The sequence below is a fragment of the Bombus bifarius genome, unplaced genomic scaffold, assembly GCF_011952205.1.
Source record: "Bombus bifarius isolate JDL3187 unplaced genomic scaffold, Bbif_JDL3187 scf7180000008045, whole genome shotgun sequence".
In the NCBI taxonomy this organism is placed as follows: Eukaryota; Metazoa; Arthropoda; class Insecta; order Hymenoptera; family Apidae; genus Bombus; species Bombus bifarius.
The window spans coordinates 1,013,218-1,035,875 of NW_022884411.1; the positions used below are offsets into that span (position 1 = coordinate 1,013,218).

General features: G+C 33.8%; 4 protein-coding genes across 13 annotated transcripts; 2 read left to right on the forward strand and 2 right to left on the reverse strand.

Annotated features, from left to right (window-relative positions):
* Nucleotides 1–102: 102 nt before the first annotated feature.
* Nucleotides 103–2,161, forward strand: LOC117207691 (pyruvate dehydrogenase [acetyl-transferring]-phosphatase 1, mitochondrial). Its single transcript, XM_033448108.1, has 4 exons — nucleotides 103–397; nucleotides 454–595; nucleotides 727–1,203; nucleotides 1,335–2,161. The coding sequence occupies exons 1-4, from the start codon at nucleotides 266–268 to the stop codon at nucleotides 2,015–2,017; spliced, it is 1,434 nt and encodes a 477-aa protein (XP_033303999.1). The 5' UTR covers nucleotides 103–265; the 3' UTR covers nucleotides 2,018–2,161.
* A 231-nt stretch (nucleotides 2,162–2,392) lies between these two features.
* Nucleotides 2,393–5,125, reverse strand: LOC117207692 (vacuolar protein sorting-associated protein 4B). The gene is made up of 6 exons (XM_033448109.1): nucleotides 4,732–5,125; nucleotides 4,532–4,643; nucleotides 4,043–4,419; nucleotides 3,639–3,906; nucleotides 3,077–3,519; nucleotides 2,393–2,972 (listed from the first exon to the last, which is right to left on the reverse strand). The coding sequence occupies exons 1-6, from the start codon at nucleotides 4,753–4,755 to the stop codon at nucleotides 2,871–2,873; spliced, it is 1,326 nt and encodes a 441-aa protein (XP_033304000.1). The 5' UTR covers nucleotides 4,756–5,125; the 3' UTR covers nucleotides 2,393–2,870.
* Nucleotides 5,126–5,471: 346 nt separating this feature from the next.
* Nucleotides 5,472–10,546, forward strand: LOC117207690 (F-box/WD repeat-containing protein 7). Of its 5 annotated transcripts, none has more exons than XM_033448107.1 (9): nucleotides 5,472–5,814; nucleotides 5,925–5,965; nucleotides 6,555–6,791; nucleotides 6,868–7,097; nucleotides 7,188–7,290; nucleotides 7,380–7,898; nucleotides 7,980–8,387; nucleotides 8,928–9,036; nucleotides 9,131–9,227. In XM_033448107.1, the coding sequence occupies exons 3-9, from the start codon at nucleotides 6,582–6,584 to the stop codon at nucleotides 9,193–9,195; spliced, it is 1,644 nt and encodes a 547-aa protein (XP_033303998.1). In that variant the 5' UTR covers nucleotides 5,472–5,814; nucleotides 5,925–5,965; nucleotides 6,555–6,581; the 3' UTR covers nucleotides 9,196–9,227. The 5 variants fall into 5 exon arrangements, with proteins under 5 accessions (XP_033303998.1, XP_033303993.1, XP_033303995.1 ...); XM_033448102.1 differs by adding an exon at nucleotides 9,340–10,546 and having other exon boundaries at nucleotides 5,473–5,814; nucleotides 8,928–9,243; XM_033448104.1 differs by adding an exon at nucleotides 9,340–10,546 and having other exon boundaries at nucleotides 5,473–5,814; nucleotides 6,631–6,791; nucleotides 8,928–9,243.
* A 495-nt stretch (nucleotides 10,547–11,041) lies between these two features.
* LOC117207698 (dnaJ homolog subfamily C member 24-like) lies at nucleotides 11,042–12,749 on the reverse strand. Of its 6 annotated transcripts, none has more exons than XM_033448130.1 (2): nucleotides 12,679–12,749; nucleotides 11,042–12,116 (listed from the first exon to the last, which is right to left on the reverse strand). In XM_033448130.1, exon 2 carries the CDS (start codon nucleotides 12,020–12,022, stop codon nucleotides 11,600–11,602), a length of 423 nt encoding a protein of 140 aa, XP_033304021.1. In that variant the 5' UTR covers nucleotides 12,023–12,116; nucleotides 12,679–12,749; the 3' UTR covers nucleotides 11,042–11,599. The 6 variants fall into 6 exon arrangements, with proteins under 6 accessions (XP_033304021.1, XP_033304018.1, XP_033304017.1 ...); XM_033448127.1 differs by having other exon boundaries at nucleotides 12,664–12,722; XM_033448126.1 differs by having other exon boundaries at nucleotides 12,617–12,693.
* Between the last annotated feature and the right edge of the window lie 9,909 nt (nucleotides 12,750–22,658).

Sequence of the window (22,658 nt, forward strand, 5' to 3'; positions counted from 1 at the left end):
CTAACTTCTTCTAAGTCGTTTGGTTCCATTTTAAAAAAGTTATTCTGTTTTAAAGAGTGTACTAATACTTTTGTTCATGACCGTATTTGTACGCGTGCGCATATATCGTATATGCGGCTGCTATAACAACAATTATTCTTAGAAAGACATTGCAAAAGATAGGAGCTTAACATAACCTGCGAGTGCGAGGCAGACAAAATGTGCTGTAGAAGTAAAAGCACGAAAATGTGCTAGTACAAATATACTGCAAAACCGCAGAAATAGAATGGTTTTACAAAACGTTGGCAGTAATTTAATTAAAACTGTCAGTAATGTATGCATTAGACATAATGAATGGAGTAGTAACAAATGTGCTCACAGATTATATATGGCATTGCCACGGCTTACACCACAAGAGGTAATATAGTCTTATCAAACTCTTTCCAAACTCTCTTTTTTATAAATATGTTGTAGGTTACAGCAATTTTGCAAGCTAATGAATATACCAAAGAATTTGATGGTGAAAGTTCTATAAAATATTACGATTCAAATCAGTTGGCATCCAATAATCCTATGGAAGATACTCGATCAGAGGCTCAATGTTTACTTACAAAAGGTACAGAAGTTGTATAAAACATTGGAAACAACTTATACATACACAAATTATTCGATATACTTTTATATTTTTACAATTAGTGACACGACGAATTTCATATTATGTACAACAAAAGCACAAATTTATTTTAGGAATATTGTTAGGTGTGTTTGATGGTCATGGAGGTCGTACATGTGCACAAATTATCTCAAAGAGACTTTTTCATTATATATCAGCATGTTTGTTGCCCACAAAATTACTAAAACAGTATCTCAACACAGTTAACTCCAGCAATAAATTAGAACTTCTTCAAATGTTCAATGATAAAGTGGAATTTATTTCTGAAATTAGAGATCTTTATCAAGCAAGTTTTTTAACTTTTGTCAAGGACTTAATAGAAATGGGATGTACAAAAGAATTTCAAATGGAAACAGCTTTAGAGAATGCATTTCTCAGATTAGATAATGATTTGTCGAACGAAGCACTTTTAAATTTAGGTAAAAGCAGTGCTGCTACAACTCTTGCTGTTGCAATGTCTGGTGCTGTAGCAGCTGTTGCACACATAGATGGTCCACATCTTCATGTCACTGGAGTGGGTGATTGCCAAGCAGTACTCGGCATACTTTCTGGTATGAGATGTAATTATCAGACTTTGTAATTTTATGAGAAATGGATATACAGTTTTCTTATTGTTGTCATTACTACTTAATATCTGCATCATTATCATCACTGTTATTAGTATTACTATCTTACATTATAGAAAATGATGATTGGTCTGCAAAATTAATGACCGTCGAACATAATACCGACAATCGTGCAGAAGTCGAAAGAATTCTATCAGAGCATCCATCGAACGAAAAATCAACTGTAATTAAATTGGAACGACTACTTGGACAATTAGCGCCCCTTCGTTCGTTAGGTGATTTTCGCTACAAATGGAGCAAACAAATCTTAGAGAAAGTAGTGGTGCCATATTTTGGTGAAACAGCAATTCCACCGAATTATTATACTCCTCCATACTTGACAGCGAAACCAGAAGTTAGATATCATAGATTAACACCAAGAGATAAATTTCTTATAATAGCTAGCGATGGTCTATGGGATTTAATGTCACCCTTACAAGCTGTACGTTTAGTAGGTGAGCATATGAGTGGAAAAGTAACATTGAGCCCATTGAAGCTGCCCCGTAAAAATATGAAATTATCAGAAATACATAAAATGTTATTGCAACGTAAAGAAGGCTTGAAAAAGAAACCTCTTGATAGTAATGCAGCGACACATTTATTGAGAAACGCACTCGGTGGTACGGAATACGGAATCGATCATGTTAAATTGTCACAATTATTGACACTACCAGGAGAAGTTGTACGAATATTTCGTGATGATATTACAATAACAGTGGTTTATATGAACTCTGAATTTTTAAGACACTGCCCTCCGTGAATCAGTAGAAAACTTTCTTGTTACATTTATAAGATCTTTCACAATTCTTATTGTTTCTAGGCTTCTTGAAGGAAAAACTGAAATTCTATTGTGTACAGCTTGTTATTTATTTAATTAACAATAAAAACAATTTACACATGGAAATGGTATTTTGCTTATTTGATATACGTACACATATGTATATCACATACTACATGTAATCGCGTTCACGTAATTTAACGAATCGTTTCAAATTGATTATTAGTATAATTTATACTTACTGAGGAAAATGAATGCAAATGTCATTGATAACGTGTCGCTGATGTTTAAGCAAAATCAAAATTACAAAACATACAAATGAATTGCTAATCTACAATCATAAACATTGTTCAGAAATACTTATTAATCCTACATATGTATTGTACAATTAATTTGTTAGGTACAAGTATAGCAATAATTATATAAGTTAAAAACGCACAGAATTCGTTACATATTACGTATGGATCGGTAGCATTTTAACTTTTTCTCGCGCTTTTGAATAAAAAATAGTCTATTGTTTTCTTTTTTTTGCAGATTAAAATGTAACTAATTTTCATCACAAAATATATATCGTTCATTCTGCGATTTTTATATTTTAACAAACAGTATTTGTAAATAAGCATCAAGCTCGCAATGTTGGCATTGCTATCGTGTAATGACTGTTGAAGGAAAAGAAAGTTTGAAAATAAAAGCCTGAGTCAATGTATGTTTGAACTTTTTGTATAAATATTACGTATCGCAATGTCGATAATCAAACAAGACATAAGGCAAGTGCATGTATAACAGAAAGATACTTTTGGAAGTATATAGCAACTTGATTAAAAAAATTTGAGTATCAACCTTCTTGACCAAAATCTTCTTTAAATTTTTCTAATTTAGCCATATCTTCTTCATTCACTGTGGGACGGGTAGTCGCTAATGACTTTAACATGTCTTTCTAAATATGAAAAGTAAATTATACCATATAATAGATTACAATTAAAAATTTTATAAGATAAGACTGAAATAATTCAATGGAAATAAAAAACATTCTATATTTACCATAGTTACAGGTGGTTCATACAATTTATCACCCTCAACTTCCATCCAGTTCATTTCAATAGCGGCTGGATCTCCCGGTGAACATGGTGTCAATAAATCATCCACAATAATAGAAGGATCTTTTGGTGATGGTCCTCTTACACGCTTGAAATGTGTTGCAGTTTGAACTAGTCTAACTGGCTGCATAAGAGCATCTCGTACGATAATACTTATATCAGCTCCAGAATAACCATCAGTAGCAGCTGCTAATTTTTTAAAGTTTTCTTCTGTTAGACAATGAGAAGTACTTCCTAAATGAAGTTTGAACATTATAACACGAGCTTGTTCATCTGGTAAGGCAATGTAAATCCTCTTCTCAAATCTTCTTCTAATAGCAGAATCTAACACCCATGGTATATTAGTAGCTCCCAATACTAGTATACCGTCATTATCTGATCCAACACCTAATGAATCAATTTACCATGTCATATTTTATTTATGTACATAACACGCGTATCCGGAGAAATTAGTACATATGTCAACATATGTACAAATCAACAATTTATTCGACTATTTCGCTTACCTTGCATCTGAACTAAAAATTCTGTTTTTATTCTTCTTGCAGATTCGGATTCATTGTCGGAACGTGACGAGCAGAGTGAATCCACCTCGTCGATAAATATGATACTGGGTTTGTGTTGACGAGCTAATTCAAACAAATTTTTGACAAGTTTTTCAGATTCTCCAAGCCATTTGCTTACCAAGTCCGAGGATGACACAGAGAAGAACGTTGAATTATTAGCTTCAGTTGCAACAGCCTTTGCTAGATAGGATTTACCAGTACCTGGTGGCTGAAAATATCTTGAAATTACTTGAAAAAAATGATTGTAAATTACTTAGACAAAATTGCAAAATCCTTCTGCTGATAAGTCATGTTTTATAGTTAATTTTTACCTAAAAGTTATTTTGTACTTATGTAAAAGTTACCCCAAATAATAAGATACCCTTCCATGGTATCCGTTTTCCAGTAAACAGATGGGGAAAACGTATTGGCAAAATAACAGCTTCCTTTAGAGCTTCCTTGGCTCCATCAAGACCGGCAACATCGTTCCACTTAACATCTGGTTTTTCAATAATTATCGCACCTTCCAGTTTGCTTTGAAGTTTCTTCTTTTCAGGATCACTATCTGTATCACTGTCTCCACTATCGCTCTTCTTATCCTCAGTTTTAGAATTATCTTCACCAGCTTTTACAGGTTTCTTCTTACTTTTTTTCAAATATGCCTTTAATTTTTCAGCTCTTTCCAAATACTGCGTACATTTTGCTCTTATACTCTCTTTAGCTCTGTCACCTTGTGCTTCATCTAGAAAATAAAAACAATAGCATAACTTCACATTCATTTTTGTCATAATACTATTATAAAAAAGGGAAAAAAGAAAAATGATATTATAAAAGAAACCTGATAACAATCGTACATTTAATAGAATGTAGAAAATATTCAACAGCATGTTCATACAACCTAAGTGCTTCCTCATAATTTTTATTACGATCTTCTTCAGTAGCTCTAGTCACCAGATCTATAGCTTTCTATAACACACCAAATACATTTGTAATTACAATTGTTAACTTAGTCATGAAACAAAAACAATGAAAATAACATGTTTAAATAGCTCACCTGCAATATTGTACTTGAAGCCATTCTAATATTACTTTAAGCTGTATCTAACCTTTGCTACACGGTAGTTCACCGTCACGATGGGACGCAGCGTCTCAATAAAGAAAAAAGAAACAGCGATCGAGACGGCGACCTACCGCATCAAAAAGATATTCTATTTCGTTTGATAACCTTCAAAATTAGGTTGTCCAACGTCACTGCTTGACATATCACATATCTCACTAACACATTTTTAAACAAATTCTTGAAGGTAGACTATCTTCTACACTCCACACCGTTTAAACCGTCGCACTCTTAATCATACAGAACATTAAATAATGTCCCGTTCACAGTATGTTCTACCGAATCAATTAAAGATATAGTTACGATACTACATAAAATACAATATACGAAACAATATGCTTACGTACTTACTTAAGTACATATGTATATATGTAAAATATGCAAATAATATTATAGAAATTGTTATAAATACCTTCAAACGAATTTTAACGAATTGTTTTGTATAGATATATGAAAATTTTATAAACGAAAGATAAAAGGTCAGTAATTCAAAATAAATAAGTATTTGACTTGATTATTGTTTTGAATTTGAAAGTGCTTTCCTTGATCACTGAAGATTCTGAAGACGAGAAGAAAAGGTACCGGAATTGATTGTTAACTTCACTGTCTAGATTCTGGATTTTTATGTTTGTGAAAAATATGGTATGATTCATACGTATGAACTGAATCACAGGACAGCAATGAATATGCGGCTTATAAACGGGAACGCATGTGCAACAGCTACCTGTCTACGAAGCACCGAGTCCGAAGAGATAAAAACCTCGGAGCTACCGAGAGCTACCGATGGATCTTTTTCTGTGTTTATACCTATTACTTATTTTTGTTTCAACATTTGTGTTGGCCTAAATCTTTAGCCCAAAAATTAACTTTATTCTATTCTAACCTAACAAAATACCGACATACGAAAAATGCGTACCGCCACCATATGATAGAAACAGTAATCGAAACTAAGAAACTTGGATCATCGTCGTATAGTAGTTTTACAATAAGGAAGCCACTGAGGAGAAACGTTTGATCTAAGTATGAATTGTTTGTTCAACCCTAACTTTCTATTTTATTTATTTGCTTCTTGTGAAAATCTAATGAAAATTAAGGGTGTGGCTAACCGGTCCTTCCTTTTATTATTCTAGGCTATGTTCCAAATGTAACTTGGTTTTAGGATTCGTCTAAGGTTAGGAGTTTTGCATACTTTCGAATATTATTTTTTTTTCTCCGTGAACATAATTGATAGTGAAATGCTATTAATACTTCGTTTAAATTTCTTCTTCAATTAAAAAATCTTATGAAAAAGACATTAAAATACCAATATAGTTTCCATTTAATTTCTCTTCCCCCAAGTTCTATAATTTATAATTTCTTGGTAATTTTGTATTTCAAATTTACATTCATTTATATTAGACAATTGATAAAATGTCAATTATAATGTAACATATACTTAGATATATACTGAGACAATCTTTTATTACAAAAATTAATCAATTTTCAGGCTGCTCAAATTCACAGGTCATAATCTATTAAATGGAAATATTTAACGTAACTCCTTATACATATAAAGTATTACAAATATAATTTGAGATACTACATACAAGAAAATCATTTTTTATGAAAATACAAATACCACAAATCTTAAGCGATATGCATAATTTGTTTCCATAAATTTTTATATTATACATAATTGATTTTAAATTATTATGTACATTAGAAGTAATACAATTACTTCTGTTATAAAAAGAAGATAAAACAATTTTTTTTATATCCAGATAATATATATTGGACATAAGCCAGTGATGTCTGTCCCTTCTTCATCGTCTAATAAAATAACTGATAATAAACCAGGTGGTACAAGTCCAAGTCCTATAGAGGGCATTGAAGGTGTTCCAGGACCTAGTTCTTTAGAACCTATGCATTCTCTATTAGCACAAGATGAAGAATCAGAAGATTACGGGGAAGATGGTGAGGAAGAAGATGAAGATGACAGTAGTGAAGAAGAAAGTGAAGTGAGTTATTTTATGTGAACTACAGCACATTATAAAAGATTTACACCTCAATACAGCCAGGTTAATTTAATTTTAGATCAGTGATACAGGAATATTTTGCGATGCAGAATGTGAACCTGACCTTGATAGTAATACATGTTCGCTTTCATCATCTCAACCACAGTCGTTTCCACAACGAGTACATAGTCCCATTTTACATACCTGTGTTCCTTTGGATGTTGTTCAGCCACAAAGGAAGCGCAAAAGTGATACTGAATCTAGTTTACCTTGTAAAAAACTTAACCCAGAAGACAAATCCCATTCGATGTAAGTATAAATTAAAAAAGAGCATTGAGAAATGCAATTTGAATTTTCAAAAGGAGATAGCTTGTGGTACATGAGTTTTTTTATTTGCAGGATTGTTAAGAAATTGGATGATAAAAGTAAACATATGAGATGTGTTATTCCAACAAAAGATAATCCTCCGCCAGAAATGAGTAATTGGCTTCTTCAGTTTCAGGTATAAGAAACTTAAGTAGTTTGATCAAGAAAATTCTTTGTTCTTTTTTTTAATTGTTTAAATACTAAAGATATTGCTTCTAATTTCAGAGATGGTCAAATGCAGAGAGAATGCTAGCTATAGATGAATTAATTGAACGGTGTGAACCAACACAGGTACGACATATGATGCAGGTTATTGAACCTCAATTTCAAAGGGACTTTATATCGTTGTTGCCAAAAGAGTTGGCTTTGTCGGTATTAGCTTTCCTAGAACCCAGGGATCTTTTACGTGCTGCTCAAACATGCCGTAATTGGCGATTTCTCGCGGACGATAATCTACTATGGAAAGAGAAATGCAGAGCAGCTGGTATAGAAGATTTGAAGGATCTGCCTCAAATAAAACGTAAGAATGGTAGAAATTCCGGTAATTGTTCATCCCCATGGAAACAAGCATATATGAGACAACATAATATAAAAATGAATTGGAGAACGAAACCTATTCGTACACCAAAGGTTTTAAAAGGACACGATGACCATGTTATTACTTGTCTTCAGTTCTCTGGTAATCGTATAGTAAGTGGTTCTGATGACAATACTCTTAAAGTATGGTCCGCCGTTACAGGCAAGGTAAGTTGAAGAATATAATTATGGAAATAAGATAGAAAATTATCGTATAACATTGTTTTGTAATTTATATTTTTTTTGCAGTGTTTAAGAACATTAGTTGGACATACTGGTGGTGTATGGTCTTCTCAAATGTCAGGTACTACTGTAATTAGTGGTAGTACAGATCGTACTTTGAAAGTATGGAATGCTGAAACTGGTCAGTGCATTCATACTTTATATGGACATACATCAACGGTAAGGTGTATGCATCTACATGGTAATAAAGTAGTCAGTGGTAGTAGAGATGCGACTTTAAGGGTGTGGCAAGTGGATACTGGCGAATGTTTACACGTGCTTGTGGGCCATTTGGCAGCTGTTAGATGTGTGCAATATGATGGAAAATTAGTAGTCAGTGGCGCCTACGACTATATGGTTAAGGTTTGGAATCCGGAACGCGAGGAGTGCCTTCATACTTTACAAGGACATACAAATCGTGTTTATTCTCTCCAAGTAAGCGTTAATTAAACTGTATATACGAATTATATAAAAGTAATACACGAACTAATGCGATACAATATATTGCAATAATATACAATATATATTAGATTGTCCGAAAAGTTTCTTTCGTTTCATAAGGTAATAATAGATGAACAACAATTTCTGTTTTATATTATTTTATTGAATTAGGTATGATCCATTTCGTTATATTCCTATTATTATGTTCGTGAATAATTGAATAAACTAATATAAAACAAAAAACATTGTGCGTATATTATTTCTTTATAAAATGAAAGAAACTTTTCGGGCAATCTAATATTAAGAAAAATATGTAATTTATAATATTTCTTAAACTGATGCTGTTCACAATTGAAATAATTATTTGTAATGAAAATTTGGTTAGATATTGTCATTTCATTGGACAAATAGTTTTATATTGCAACATATAAAATCTGGAAAACTTCAAGACATACCTTGAACAGCACTAAATTTATTTAATATAGATATATGAAGAAGTGTTAATACACTCTTTTCTTTCTTTCTTCTTATTAGTTTGATGGCGTACATGTTGTTAGCGGTTCTCTGGATACAAGCATAAGAGTATGGGAAGTTGAAACTGGTGCATGTAGACATACATTAATGGGACATCAGTCGCTCACTTCGGGAATGGAATTGCGTAATAATATCTTAGTATCTGGAAATGCAGATTCAACTGTTAAAGTATGGGATATTGTTAGTGGTCACTGCCTTCAAACCTTGTCTGGTCCAAATAAGCATCAGTCTGCTGTCACTTGCCTTCAGTTCAACAGCCATTTTGTAATTACTTCATCTGATGATGGTACAGTTAAACTGTGGGATGTTAAAACTGGTGCGTTTTTCCTTGCTGCATTACTGCCTTTCTCTTCTTTCTGTTTTCTTGAATTATTCCTTTGACGAATTCCTAAAGTTTTTATCATGTGTTTAGGTGATTTTATAAGAAACTTGGTTGCTTTGGAAAGCGGCGGAAGTGGTGGTGTTGTGTGGAGGATACGTGCAAGTGATACAAAACTGGTGTGTGCAGTAGGTAGCCGTAACGGAACGGAGGAGACCAAACTTCTTGTTCTCGATTTTGATGTAGAGGTAAAATAGTGCACTTTTCAGTGGATAAAACTGCCCTCTTCTACGACCTCTGTACATACTCTAACTAGGTAGCGTAACCAATCTACTGTACAATGATACATGTATTACATGGTGTGATTGTGATAAGAATGTATGTCGAAAATTTGAAGAGAGATCGTAAAAAGTCAGACGCTGAATCGGTAGTTGTTATAAATGATCTCCAAAGTGGTAGAACATTTAAACCGAAGGCATTAATTATATTAATTATGGAGTGTATTAATCGTGGTGTACAAATATGAGATTTTAAAGACTCAACAAATTACGGAGAACGAGGAGCTTATAAATGTATTACTGTATTACTGCTGTTATAAAATTTAAAAGAAATCGCTAGTAATTTACATGGGAGGTAGCCCACTATGAACATTAACTCCACATAACGATTTGTATGGGCGTTTAGGAAAGTATTTTTAAATTACAGAAAAAGAAAAATTTCGTACCATATTTGTCAAGCTTATAGACAAAAAAATTGCTTAAAGAATCTCACATTTTGAAAAAAAAGAGAAACAGAAAAGGAAGAAAAAAATAAATAAAAGATCTAAATAAAAGGAATGAAAAGATGAGAGAAAAAGAAAAGAAAATAATGGTAAAAATATCCTTTGTACAATAAGTTCTTCTTTGCTGTACTTTATATAGCTTATTTAAATTTTCCATTTATGTTAATTAAATTAGTCATGGGAATTGTGCATAATTTATTGGATGATATAATCAATATTTAATGACTTTTTATCGAAATGAACGCTGTTGCTTTTTATTCACTTTGTTTTATTTGTATCAGTTTTTATTCTATCATCTAAATTGTTCGTACAAAATCATACAATTATATAAATCACAATTAATTTTTTAACTCAAAAGTATATTTTGGAGGAATCATAACGATTTCTACTACATTATTAATAATAATGTTATATTACATTGGAACTTGGACCAGTTTCTTATGTTACTCGTTAATCGGAATATCAGGGAACGTGTTACGTAGAGGAAACAACTATTCATGTTTTAACTTCAGGTATAAAAGAGAATTTCAGTAATCAGTTATATTATACACGTTACAAGGGTCCTTGAATTGTAAAACATAAGATAGAGATTTCTTAAAGATACACGCAGAATAATATGTTGCATCTCTCTCTCTTTCTCTCTCTTTTGAATCTTATAAATACAATTACATATACGTTGCAAGAAGAAAATAATATATAATTTGTTCATAATGTATAAAGCATACATGCAAGATGAAATTATTGTATAAAAAAATTTTATTAAACTTCTTTTTAGTTTTTCTATATTGTAAAACAATATAGATGTTTTATTATTTCTATAATCATTCTACAAATATAATTAAGAAGAATGATTATAATATAATAATACAAAAAAGTTTACGCGCCTGTATCTGCTCATTGTCAAATACTTACCACTATAGTATTTGATTAATTTTCCATGCGTAACATGTTCAAAAATCATTCGCTATTTATTGTTCGCCGATTAAACAACCAGGGTTAATCGAATATTCGTGATAGTAATTTAATTGGATTGTCTATATTTAAATAAAATATTGATTTCGACATTAGTACCAAGTCTGGTTTTGCCATGGTGCAATAATAAGAGTTGCAAATTTATCCTGTGCAATATGCACGAATCAACTGAGTAACATAAAATCAGTTATCATGCAAGAATAAACATAATTAAATTACAAATTTTTCCAAAGCAAGAAATATTAAGAAATTTGTAATAAATTGCAAATTTATAGATTTTTATAGTAAATTAGTTTTTTATACAAACTCTATCATTACAGAAATTACATAAGCTATACAAACAGTTAATTCTGATTGACAATAAGTCTTGTAAATTCAATTATTAATGCAAGACACAATTTGTGTAAATGCAATTTTTATTATTGAACCTAGGATATTTTAAGAATCGTGTTTTTATTTGTATATTGCTCAATAGTTTATATTTGTAATGATGTGTTATCTGTTGTATCATTTTTTATAAGAAATAGAAAATGTTGCTGCATTTTAAATTATATGTTTTTCACCTTGTGTCTGTCCTAATGTCATTAGCTGTTACAAGTATTACGTTTCAATGATAGTAAAAAGAGTACACTCTGAACAAGGAACGTGTATCATCTGATTTTTCTTTTGAATATGTTGCTTCTCGATACAATATAATCCCCCACATCTGCAGTGATAAGACAACATGTCTTTATTATTATCCATTTCTTCCAATTCATTCACCCATATTTTTGCATATATTAAAATATTTTCCAAATCTAATTCTTCTTGCTTTAGTATGGCATCATACTCTTCTTTCAACTTTGGATCGCGCAGAACATGCCAAGCTTTTAACACATATTGAAATTTTATACTATCAAATTCTGTTGCATTTTTATCTGGATGAAATTTCAAAGCTAATGCACGATATGCACATTTTATATCTTCAAATGTTGATTCCTTGGTACAACCAAGTATGTCATAATAATTCATTAAATCCATCATTTCGGATTATAGCGTCACATATGTATGCACATAAGACATCATCATTGCTGGAGACAATCAAGTACAAAGGACAAATATGAGTAGATTACATAACCTAAAAATATTAAGTTCGTTTAAGTAATGAATTCGCAATCATACGCGTATAACCATCTATTTACATATTTATCTCTATATCACATAAAACGCAACGTCTGTTTGTTATGTTATAACTGGAGATCCGCTGAACCGATTTTTATGCAGTTTTCTTTCCTATGTAGGAATCTGATCATTTTTGTCAAATTTTAGGCTGTTTGGTTAAAATTAGTTTTTATGAAGCTGAGGAATGAACATAAAAGCGCGGCAAGTTGGGGAAAAAGTACATAGAAAACTAAATGCACTGCAAAAACTATAAGAAACACATCGAAATTATGTAAGAGTTATGTAGCTCTTTAATAGTTCTACAAAAAAGTCCACTACCTGATTAATAAGATATTTGAAATTTACATCCATAAATTTATCTTTATTTCATTTGTCTGACTTTACTTACTTGTCTTTAAGACGATAATCTCAAATAATATTTATGTTTTGTTAATTCTATGTACATATATAATTCACTTAGATCAAAACCCGCGCTCGCGAGAACTTAGGAAATGGCCACATATATCTACACTTCATACCACGGTCATATATAAGTCTGGAAACTCCGGGATGGGGGTAAAGCTCTTAATAATCGGACGATATTGGTCAATTTGTCTGCAGCAAGGCGCTTCAATTGAGAAGGTAGGATTCGTAGTTTAACGTCATCATGTAAAAATAGCCCGGATCTGATTGTTTCTGTCTCTTTTTCTCTTTCCTTAATGCTGTCGTGAACTGGACTCACGGCGGACCAAGTACCAGCGCAAATGGAAGGAAGAAACGGCGGTTTATATGATTATCATAATTATATTATTATTATTTTGTACCTAACTATTGTCTAATGAATATTATATAATATAAAATCTTTCCTCTTATTAAAAATCTTCGTAAACTCTAAAATTATACAGTAATTTTGCTTTTTCAATAAAAAATTTAATTATATTGAAATGTTTCAATCATGAATAATATTTTGATGATGACATTATTTACATATATTATAGATAGTGTTAATAGTTATACAATTTTTTAATGCATTAAAAAATATAGAAAAACAAGTTTACTTTCCAATATACACGTCAAACATGTGCACATAATTGATTTGGAAGCTGTAATTTTGTTAAACGTTTTTGTTGGAAATAATAATATACATTTCATAATAAAATAATTCATAATTAATATTCATTTAAACAACATTTTTCTGTATCAAATGAAATACTATGGATGTACATACTTACTTTAAATAGATGGCAAAAAATTATGAAAATTAGTTTAGTTTAGTCATTGAGTAATCTTAATGGCTTAGTTTAAATTTCTTAAATTCCTTCAATGATTTCACAGAAAGATGGCATTACATACGGAATCCTAACTTCTCAATAGCAGCGTTCTATGGTGGCCGATTTGTAAAGCACAACGCTTGACATTAGTAATCTTACCCCTTCCACTGGAGTTCTCAAACATGTGTATAAGACCATACTTCCTACACTTATTACTCCAATCAAAACATGATACGCACCATCTATACGTTGCTGCTAGAACTAGAATTAGTTATAGACAAGAACGCAGAGGGAGTTTGGTGTCACCGGTCATTATGGCACATGTTTACTCGTAAAATCTGTTTACAATCGGGGTATGAGCTAGAATAAACCCATAACCTTTGAATTGAATAAGAAAAAATATATGAACAATGCCACTACTTGCATTTTTACAAACATCATGATCTCTCTCTACTTCGTTCGGTATTTTCCATTCTTAACCATTTCGACATTTTCTTTTACGTTGTAATTTAAAATTTGTTAACTTTCTACAAATTGATTGCTACAGAGAGGAAATTTCCTCTCCGATTGCTATTATCTGACTGATCGGTCTGCTATAAATTTGTCGAGAATGAAAAACAAAGAAGCAAGTGAGATATAACAAGTCGCATTATGAAATTCATTTAAAAGTTATTCACACAGCTAAATTTTAAAATATTTTAGGGACATAGAGGAATGGTATCAATGGAAAGATTTTTTAAAAAGCCATTTGTTTAAACAATATATTACAACGTAATGCATTTTCATTGTTTTTTGGCTTGCAAAAGCTTACAAAGACCTTTAAAAATGACTTTTGGTACCATAAAAGTTGTCAAAATACAAAAGGTCCACGGCGTTGCCAAAGAGTAGAGATACTCGAGTGAGACCACCCGACTTTTTCCAAGTCCATCCAAGTTATAATTTCGCATACCCGTACATACCTATATTCTGTTCAATCAGAAGAGTCAGCAGAGATGTGTAAATAGAATGATCACATGTAGACAAAAGAGGCGCCAGGTATTGACTAGAGGATGATGAGTTCAGGAGCGGATTTACCCTAGGTCATTACTAGAGTTCCTTTTGATTTCTCGGACTTATGATATGGACGATAGCAGTGTCAAGTAAGTACATTACGAAGCATGGAGATATATTTACCTTTAATTCTATCGTTTGAAAAAAAGATTGTTCTTTGAGCAAAGTATTTTCACTGATTTATCAGATACAATTTTGCGATCGATATACCGAGTGGTCCTACATAAAAACTCTATTATTTTTGAGATGATGTGAATGATGATGTGATTTTGAGATCTTGATGAGAATACTCATCGAGATAATATGTCGTAAGTATATGTTATTTATTGCATTATTTGTTTTATATACACATATAAGAAATTAACAAAGCACTTTTGTGTCTATTATACTCATTACAAAAATTCCGTCCAAAAAGTGGCACAGTATCCGAAATTCATAAATACGCTCCTGACTTAGTTGTTTTCGTTGAACAAAGTATAGCCAGCACAAAATTCTTTTAAATAAACGAATTTGTCCCTTCAAATGGATATGAGCTATTTCTACTACTCACTGGGAACATTTTCCGATGTTATTTATGATATGTTCCGGCAATGACACTGTCACAGGTGAAATTCGAGCAGCCATATGATAAACCAAAATTCCGAGCGCCTTATCACGTGTGACCGTCCGATCAGCACCCGTTCTCAGCCGCCTGGGTGGCATTCGGTCACTCCAGCCGTTCTCCGAAATATGATAAGTACGAGCAAAGCCTTCTCCCACTCCAACGAATAAAAGAATATAAATGCTCCCTTCAAAATCATCCAGTCAGTCTAAAAAATTCTTAACTAACCCAAGTATCAAAAGCGTATCATCGCGAACCGAAAATAATACTGTACAAATTGAGTAAAAATAAAAAGAACTCGATCTCCTGTTCGGAAATTGACAAGCTTCTTATTTTTATCTTAATTTTACGCTACAACACAGTGGTTGATAAATAAAAAAGGGAAAAATAATTTTTTGCAACTAGGAAGAAGAAAAATGAAGTTTCTATATTTTTTACTTTATTGCTATAAGATTGTTTTACTTGGATTGTTGAGATTCTTACGATCAAAATGATACTGAATATGACAATACTTAAAAGAACTTCTATTTTTTAAACTTGTGGTAAGTTGTATCTTACTTGCTTCTCATTCTTGATATATAACAGAACAATCCGAAATCGGACGATAGCGGTTAATTTGTAGAAAATAATTATTAACAAATTTTAGACACAACTTACAACGTAGAAGAAGATGCCCGAGTTGTAAAGAATACCGAAGGAAGTAGGAAAAGTATAATAGTGTTTTTAAAAATGTGACTAGTAACATTATTCATATATACATGTCGGAGAAACGTCGAGGATGGGGTTGGGAGCGTTAGATGATTCTTCATTGAAATTAGCCATTGTTGCGGTATAGTAACAGTACGGTTTATTAACACAAGTATGGGTAACACAGGTTCGACGATCAAACACGGCGATTAAGCGCTTGCGGTACTAGTGACAATGATCTCAGGTTCGATAACGAATCCGCCGTCAACGAGACGATAGATGAACGTTCTCACGAAATCTAAGTCTGAATAGTTGCTGATTGTAAAGACGTTACTCTTTAGTCAATGAGGTCGCCAAAAAGAATGCCTTTCCCGTTCCGATGATGCCACAGAAGAGAACTATCACGGGGTGTGTCTAAGGACACGAGATCATCGGATTCGTCTAGAAAAGCCTTCGTTCGGAAAGTAAGGAAAATTGGCGTTGCTGCTAATTGCTCAATCTCCATATCGGTGGTTAGAAAAAGATGCTAGTTGCCCCCGAGAGAAAGTTGCTAGTGGGAGACGTTGTTCGTTGGAAAAATAGGTCTTGTTTGTTCGACCAATCACGGGGAGACGTAGTCGCTAGGAGAGACGTCAACGGGAGTCGTAAATTCCCGTTACGATTATAACAATCGACACCACGACTTGATCGATCCCCTGATTTCCGTTGAGATAATAGGGGTGATTCAGTTTGTATAACACTGTGATTCACAGAATTATAAATTATATATTTCCAACACTTAGATTACACTGATGAGCATAGATAGATAGATAATCACTTATCGCACGAAGATAAGATAGATATGTACGTTAGAGCAGGGCTCTTATAATTGGATTTAATGTATTAGTGGACGTAGCACTATAAGATATTTAGGAGAGAAAATGTATGCTCGACAATACCGAGACCGACTCTCGCGTTATGCTTAGACTGCCCCGATAGGCATTAGCGTTAGACTTAGTAGTTGACTTTTCCAACGATGTAGAAGAAGTGAAGTCGAGTAACGATGCTGTGTCGGAGGAAAGCTAGTGATGGGTGTGTCTAGCGCACGGGATCATCGGATTTGTTCATGCCATTTTAGGTCTGGAAGTGAGGGCAGTATACATTGCCTCGGATTGGACAAACGAAGGTTGGTGGACTAGGAAGGGTCTTAACCGCCCTCGATAGAAAGTTGCTAGTAGGAAGCATCGTACGTGAGAAAAACTAACTTTCCCGTGTCAAGCCGTAGTAAGCAATAGTCTTTGGAAACTGATTTAGAAAAGACATTTGTTGGGTCTGAAGGACCTTAGCAGGTAAGTGACTCGGGTTTATGACGGGTGCTTAAGGCTATTGAGGGTACGCCGTACGGAAGAGTGGACATCTAGTGTCCGTCTGGCCCGCGGTGTGTGACCTGGGCCAGGCAGAGAGTCGCCCGGCGTAACAACGTTATATGGCATTACGTTATATATTATAACGTTATAACGTATTACGTTATATGGTATACGTTACGTATACGTATATACGTAATACGTTATAACGTTATACCGCATAATGTAATACGTTCTGACGTTATACTATATAACGTAATACGTTATAACGTTATACCATATAACGTTATTTATATTAACATAACGTTATTTCAAGGTATTTGAATCTAACTGTTACTAAGTTGCAAGTTTATGACGTTGTTACTCAATTTGAAACAATAATAGAATACGTTAAAAATTCATTTGAAATAAGAGAATAATTTGATGCATCGGGTTCTTTCAAAAGAATCAATGGCCTCTTGTGACGCACTCCTGTGCACAAAATAACCGCAAGATTCAGTGGAATAGAAGGATAAATTTTTATATCTCGTTCCAAGTCAGATAAGTATCATTGTACAGAATGGGCTCAGAATGCATTCGACATAGTCAAGGCATACCCCACGGTGTCCAACGGCGTCCAACGACGTCCAACGGCGTCCAACGGCGTCCAACGGCGTCCAACGGCGTCCAACGGCGTCCAACGGCGTCCAACGGCGTCCAACGGCGTCCAACGGCGTCCAACGGCGTCCAACGGCGTCCAACGGTGTCCAACGGCGTCCCACGTTGCAGTCCAGTTTAGATTATCCAAAATTCTCTTCGTGGTTTTTCGTAATCCAAACTTGGCTGTATTAGCGTGGTTCTTAGCTTGGAATCGAATTATTGTGTAATGTTTGTACTTATCGATCTAGTGGTTTTCCAAAAGTTAATCAACTGATTTATCTGCGAAAACGATTACATCGATTAGTACAAACATTGTACAATAATTCGCAACCATACTGTCAACATTCGGTATCAAAGATACATTTGTCTAACTTGGAACGAAAGAATGGAAATGAAGCTATTGACACTGGATATACAATTTAGAGTCTTGCAAAAGAGATATACGACGCGTTGTACTAAACTTACGAAGATATCGAAAAGTTATATACTCCAACGTTACCGCAATATACTTCTTTTAAAAATGGGGAAACGGGAGGAAGCTTGAAGAATCAGACAATGGAAGAAAAATCATTTGGGTATCTAGCATACATATTTAATATGCTATGAAATGTTCATATATGTAATTGAAATGTACTTTCTGCAAATTGATAAATTTGAAACAAACTCATTTACTTGATTTGGTATATGAAAGATACAGGTATCTTTAAAACGAGAACATTTTATACATGGAAAATAAACTACTAATAATGGTTAATTATAGATCAAATTACTATTGATTAAATTTTAGCAAATATAGAGAATCATTTGTATATTTTAATCGAAACTAGGGTTACGGTGAAAACAAGTATTTTAAGTAATTGAATTTAATCTGAATAAAAAATTAAATATGAAATTCGAATATTTATAAAATTCTACATTACTGTTAAAAGATTGAAAATATCGCGGTCGAAAAAATGTTAAAAGTTATGGTTCTAAGAACGAACAATCACCAGCACTAGTTCCAATTGCAATGAATTAAATTTTAAAAAATATTTTAAGCCTTCATAGCAACATTAAGATATTTCATTATAATACTTTGTTGCGCATGAAATCGCTCACAGATTCATATATGTAAATATATATATATATATATATATATATATATATATGTCGGAGATGAAATGAAAACCGGAGCCTTCCCTATGCAATTTTGAGGAAGCCTTTTAATGCTTTAGCCCAGATTTTATCATAACTGTAATTAAGTAATTGTCATCTGTAATTGTTTGACATTTGTGAAAAGCGAAAGTGGGTTCGAGGTGACAACTGGTCGCTGAACGTAGCCACGGTCACGGGATAAACGTTTTGCCTGACGAAGGTGTGGATCGGTTGTATTGTTCTCCCTAGAAATCACATAGAATTGTACTTTAGAGATGTCGATATAATGGGACATACGTTGTATGAGGAATCAATCTCCAGACAGAAACTGCCTAGCAACGGCGTTTGGATCTTTCTCGATGTTTCCAAGGAGTATATAACAAACTTCTGACAGATATTGCCTAGCAACAACGATTGGAACCTTCTCGATGTTTCCAGCGAGAATATAACAAACAAATGCAGTCGTATTACGAAAAAGATTTTAATCAGAGAGGCATTCGTGTGGTCGCCTTGGAAAGTAATACATCGAGTAATTTTTTCCGAGTGATTCAGCAAACGTATTTTTGTGTTATAAAATTGTTTAAAGTTTTCCCGTTGACCGTGTATTCGTTTGAACCCCGGATCATTGTTTATAGCGTAAATTAAATTCAATATTTGTAAATTTATCAATCGTTAGTTTTCATTATTCGTTAAATTAGTAAATCGTAAGATATATTATTCGTTTCTTTATTGTTCGATAAAACTTATTATTCTTTAATCTAATTAATAATTTAATTTATCATTTGTTAATCAATCATATCATTTACAAAATTCATTATTCATAATATTTGTAAAACCTTGTTTATTCGTGTAAATATATTCTCTGTTTTGTAAAACAATGGCTAATTCAAATGAAGAAACATTACGTGATTCAAATCTTCATATTAACCCGACATATATATTATACATTCGTAATAAAGTTCTGTATTTTAGCAGTCATGGTAACGTTAACACTTACAAAGAAATATGTCTTATAGCAGTATTTTCAGTAATAAACGTGGTAATAAGGGACGCTGAAAAGGAAACAAAGCAGTAGCCAGAAGGGCTACTAAAATTCAATCGTCTTCCACTCTATATAAACCCGATCAACACGCCGAGAGTGGAACTGAATATTTTTATTTCGCAACACTAATTTACTACTAATATTTATGAAGCAGAAAATTCTAAAAATCAAACGCGATGAGTGCTTCGTTATATCTGCAATATCAATTAATCTACCATTAAAAAAAAAAAGAAAAGTCTGAAAATTCCCGATATTTGATACGCAACGCTAATAAGTATAAATCTACGCACTCGTATTTAAGCAATACGCAACACTAATAGCGAGAGATCGAAGTGCAACCATTTAAGAGGTTGCTGACGAACAACACACTTGCACAGCTCTAGCAGCTGTACGTGTGATCCAGGAACAGTGTCCGACAATTGCAGTCGGAGGGTTTAGGCAGTTTATGAACGCAACTCTACTCAACAAAACGCGATCATTCATTATCGCAACGCTAGCAGGAAAAATTAGCAGAACTCGCGAAGGAACATTATCGCAACGCTAACTTTTATAGTGAATTTAATAAAAATTACTATTTACTATATAAAAGCTACTTTAAATATTCTGGTATTACTACTTGCAATACTATAAAATTAATTGAAAACTAACACTTTTATAATCTAATTTTAAACAATAGAAAACAGGAAAAATTCTAAAAATTGCAAAAGGCAATCGCGATATTGTAATTCGTAACTCTAAAGCAAACGCGATTATCATTTTATCGCAACTCTAATTCAAACCGTAATCATTTTCTCGCCACACTAATGAAAAGCCGCGATGTTATTTCGCAACTCTAATACAACCCGTAATTAATTTGTCGCAACACTAATAAGAAAAATCGCGATTTGCCCAATGGGACGATGGACCGATATATACATCGGCCAAAAAAGCAAACTACTACTACTACTACTACTACTACAAAAACTAAAATCAAGCATAGTGACAAAGTAGTAACAATAATGACTTCCCATGCTCTGGATGACCCAGAGGATGGGCAGCCATTAGTAGTTGCCCTCTTGAGTGGCAGTTTGCCGGGCCTCTTCGGCTTATAGCCTCTTCTTTCTTCGGGCGCAATGCCCGCTGAAACTTAAATCTAAGCTCGAGACTTCTAAATCGCAAACAAAAAAAAAAAACTTACCAAGGTAAAATAAAAATATAAACCGCGGAAGCTGATTGAAGTGCACGTGGACTGACCAACGATCACAACAGTGATCGTTGTTCACTCGCATGTGCGTGCTCGAGCAATAAACGTTCGTTTCGACCCATTCGCGACCGCGACCGCGAAATTCGAAAAATCGAAAGGCAAAACCAGAGACGAGTGCATGCTCTACTCGTGCCAGTTTCACCGTCGATTTTTCAAATTAGATTTCCAGAAACAGGTTGGTCACACGAAAACGCGCCTACCCGACCAGAGACTGTGCCAACCTGCCCGGCCCTACCTACTTATAATTAACAGACATACCAGAAAGTATACTACCTATCCTACCTAGCGCTATATTTAAAAATGGCAAAACAGGCACACCAACACACTCGCTCCACGGTTCTCACACAAACGCTCGGGCGCAAAGGTCCTACACTAGAGAGGACGTCCCGGGACGCCTCCGACACCCGAGCTTAACACACACCATGCACACTCTAAGGTACGTACCGTTTTCCTGAAATCGACTGACGAAGGCTAGTGACCATTGCGTAAAACGTGATAAAACGCGTCTGAGGAAATGATATCGTTAAAATAAACGTAAGTAAACTTGGAATTATAATTGTAATTTACGGCAATATTTAAAGCGTGGTTACACTTAATCGCGTGGGCGATATTATCACAAATTGTGATTGTATCGAGACGTAAATTGAATCGATATATGTCTCGACAATTTTAATATTTGATGTTTTAACGAATGAAAAAAACGACGCAGTTCCACGGCCTAACAACACACACACATAACGTGGAAAATACGTCGTGCACGGTACACTAACACATCGTCAGTCGCTGACAAATTATTATATTACTTAATTCTAGATCATCGTGCCCAGTGTCTTTCTCCCATTCAAGTAGCACCTGGGCACGTGAATGAGATCCTGACAATGGGCACTGTTCTTTCACTCGCGGGGAGACACGATCGTGTAGAAGCGCATCAACAGGAGTCGTAAATTCCTGTTACGATTGTTCAATCGACGCCGCGAGATGATCGATCCCCTATTGCGTTTAGGCTAATAGAGGTGGTTGATTGAAGTGCACAGTAGTAAGTTAGGTCACCGTTTATTCCACAACTTATAACGAGGATAGTTACACTGGTGCGTATGTACGAGATGAGTGAGTGACTGATCTGCGGGTGTGTATACCCGTTCGAAGGATGTTGACCGTTCGAAGGATGTAGAATCAGTGCCGTTGGGAGACGATGCTGTCTCGGTGGAAGGCTAAGGATCGGTCCCTCCAGCGCACGGGACCATCGGATTTGTTGGAGCCGATGTTATTTAGGAGAGTGAGGGAATAGGCTTCGTTTTTAATTGGTTAAACGAAGGTTGGTGGATTAGGAAGGGTCTTAGCTGCCCTTGATAGAAAGTTGTTATGAGGAAGCATCGTACGTGGAAAAACCCAACTTTCCCTTGCCAAGCCGTAGTAAACAATAGTCTTTAGAAACTGATTTAGAAAAGGACATTTGTTGGGTCTGAAGGACCTTAACGAGCAAATTACTCGGGTTTATGACGGGTACTT

Coding starts and splice junctions, on each gene's coding strand:
- LOC117207698 (XM_033448130.1), bottom strand. CDS start 12,022: ATGATGGATTTAATGAATTATTATGACATACTTGGTTGTACCAAGGAA.
- LOC117207690 (XM_033448102.1), top strand. CDS start 6,582: ATGTCTGTCCCTTCTTCATCGTCTAATAAAATAACTGATAATAAACCA. Junction 7,899..7,979: donor GGTCCGCCGTTACAGGCAAG/GTAAGTTGAAGA, acceptor TTTTTTTTGCAG/TGTTTAAGAACATTAGTTGG. Junction 8,388..8,927: donor ATCGTGTTTATTCTCTCCAA/GTAAGCGTTAAT, acceptor TCTTCTTATTAG/TTTGATGGCGTACATGTTGT.
- LOC117207692 (XM_033448109.1), bottom strand. CDS start 4,755: ATGGCTTCAAGTACAATATTGCAG. Junction 3,520..3,638: donor ATTTTTAGTTCAGATGCAAG/GTAAGCGAAATA, acceptor TTGATTCATTAG/GTGTTGGATCAGATAATGAC. Junction 2,973..3,076: donor ATGAACCACCTGTAACTATG/GTAAATATAGAA, acceptor TTTCATATTTAG/AAAGACATGTTAAAGTCATT.
- LOC117207691 (XM_033448108.1), top strand. CDS start 266: ATGGTTTTACAAAACGTTGGCAGTAATTTAATTAAAACTGTCAGTAAT. Junction 596..726: donor TCAATGTTTACTTACAAAAG/GTACAGAAGTTG, acceptor AATTTATTTTAG/GAATATTGTTAGGTGTGTTT. Junction 1,204..1,334: donor AGTACTCGGCATACTTTCTG/GTATGAGATGTA, acceptor CTTACATTATAG/AAAATGATGATTGGTCTGCA.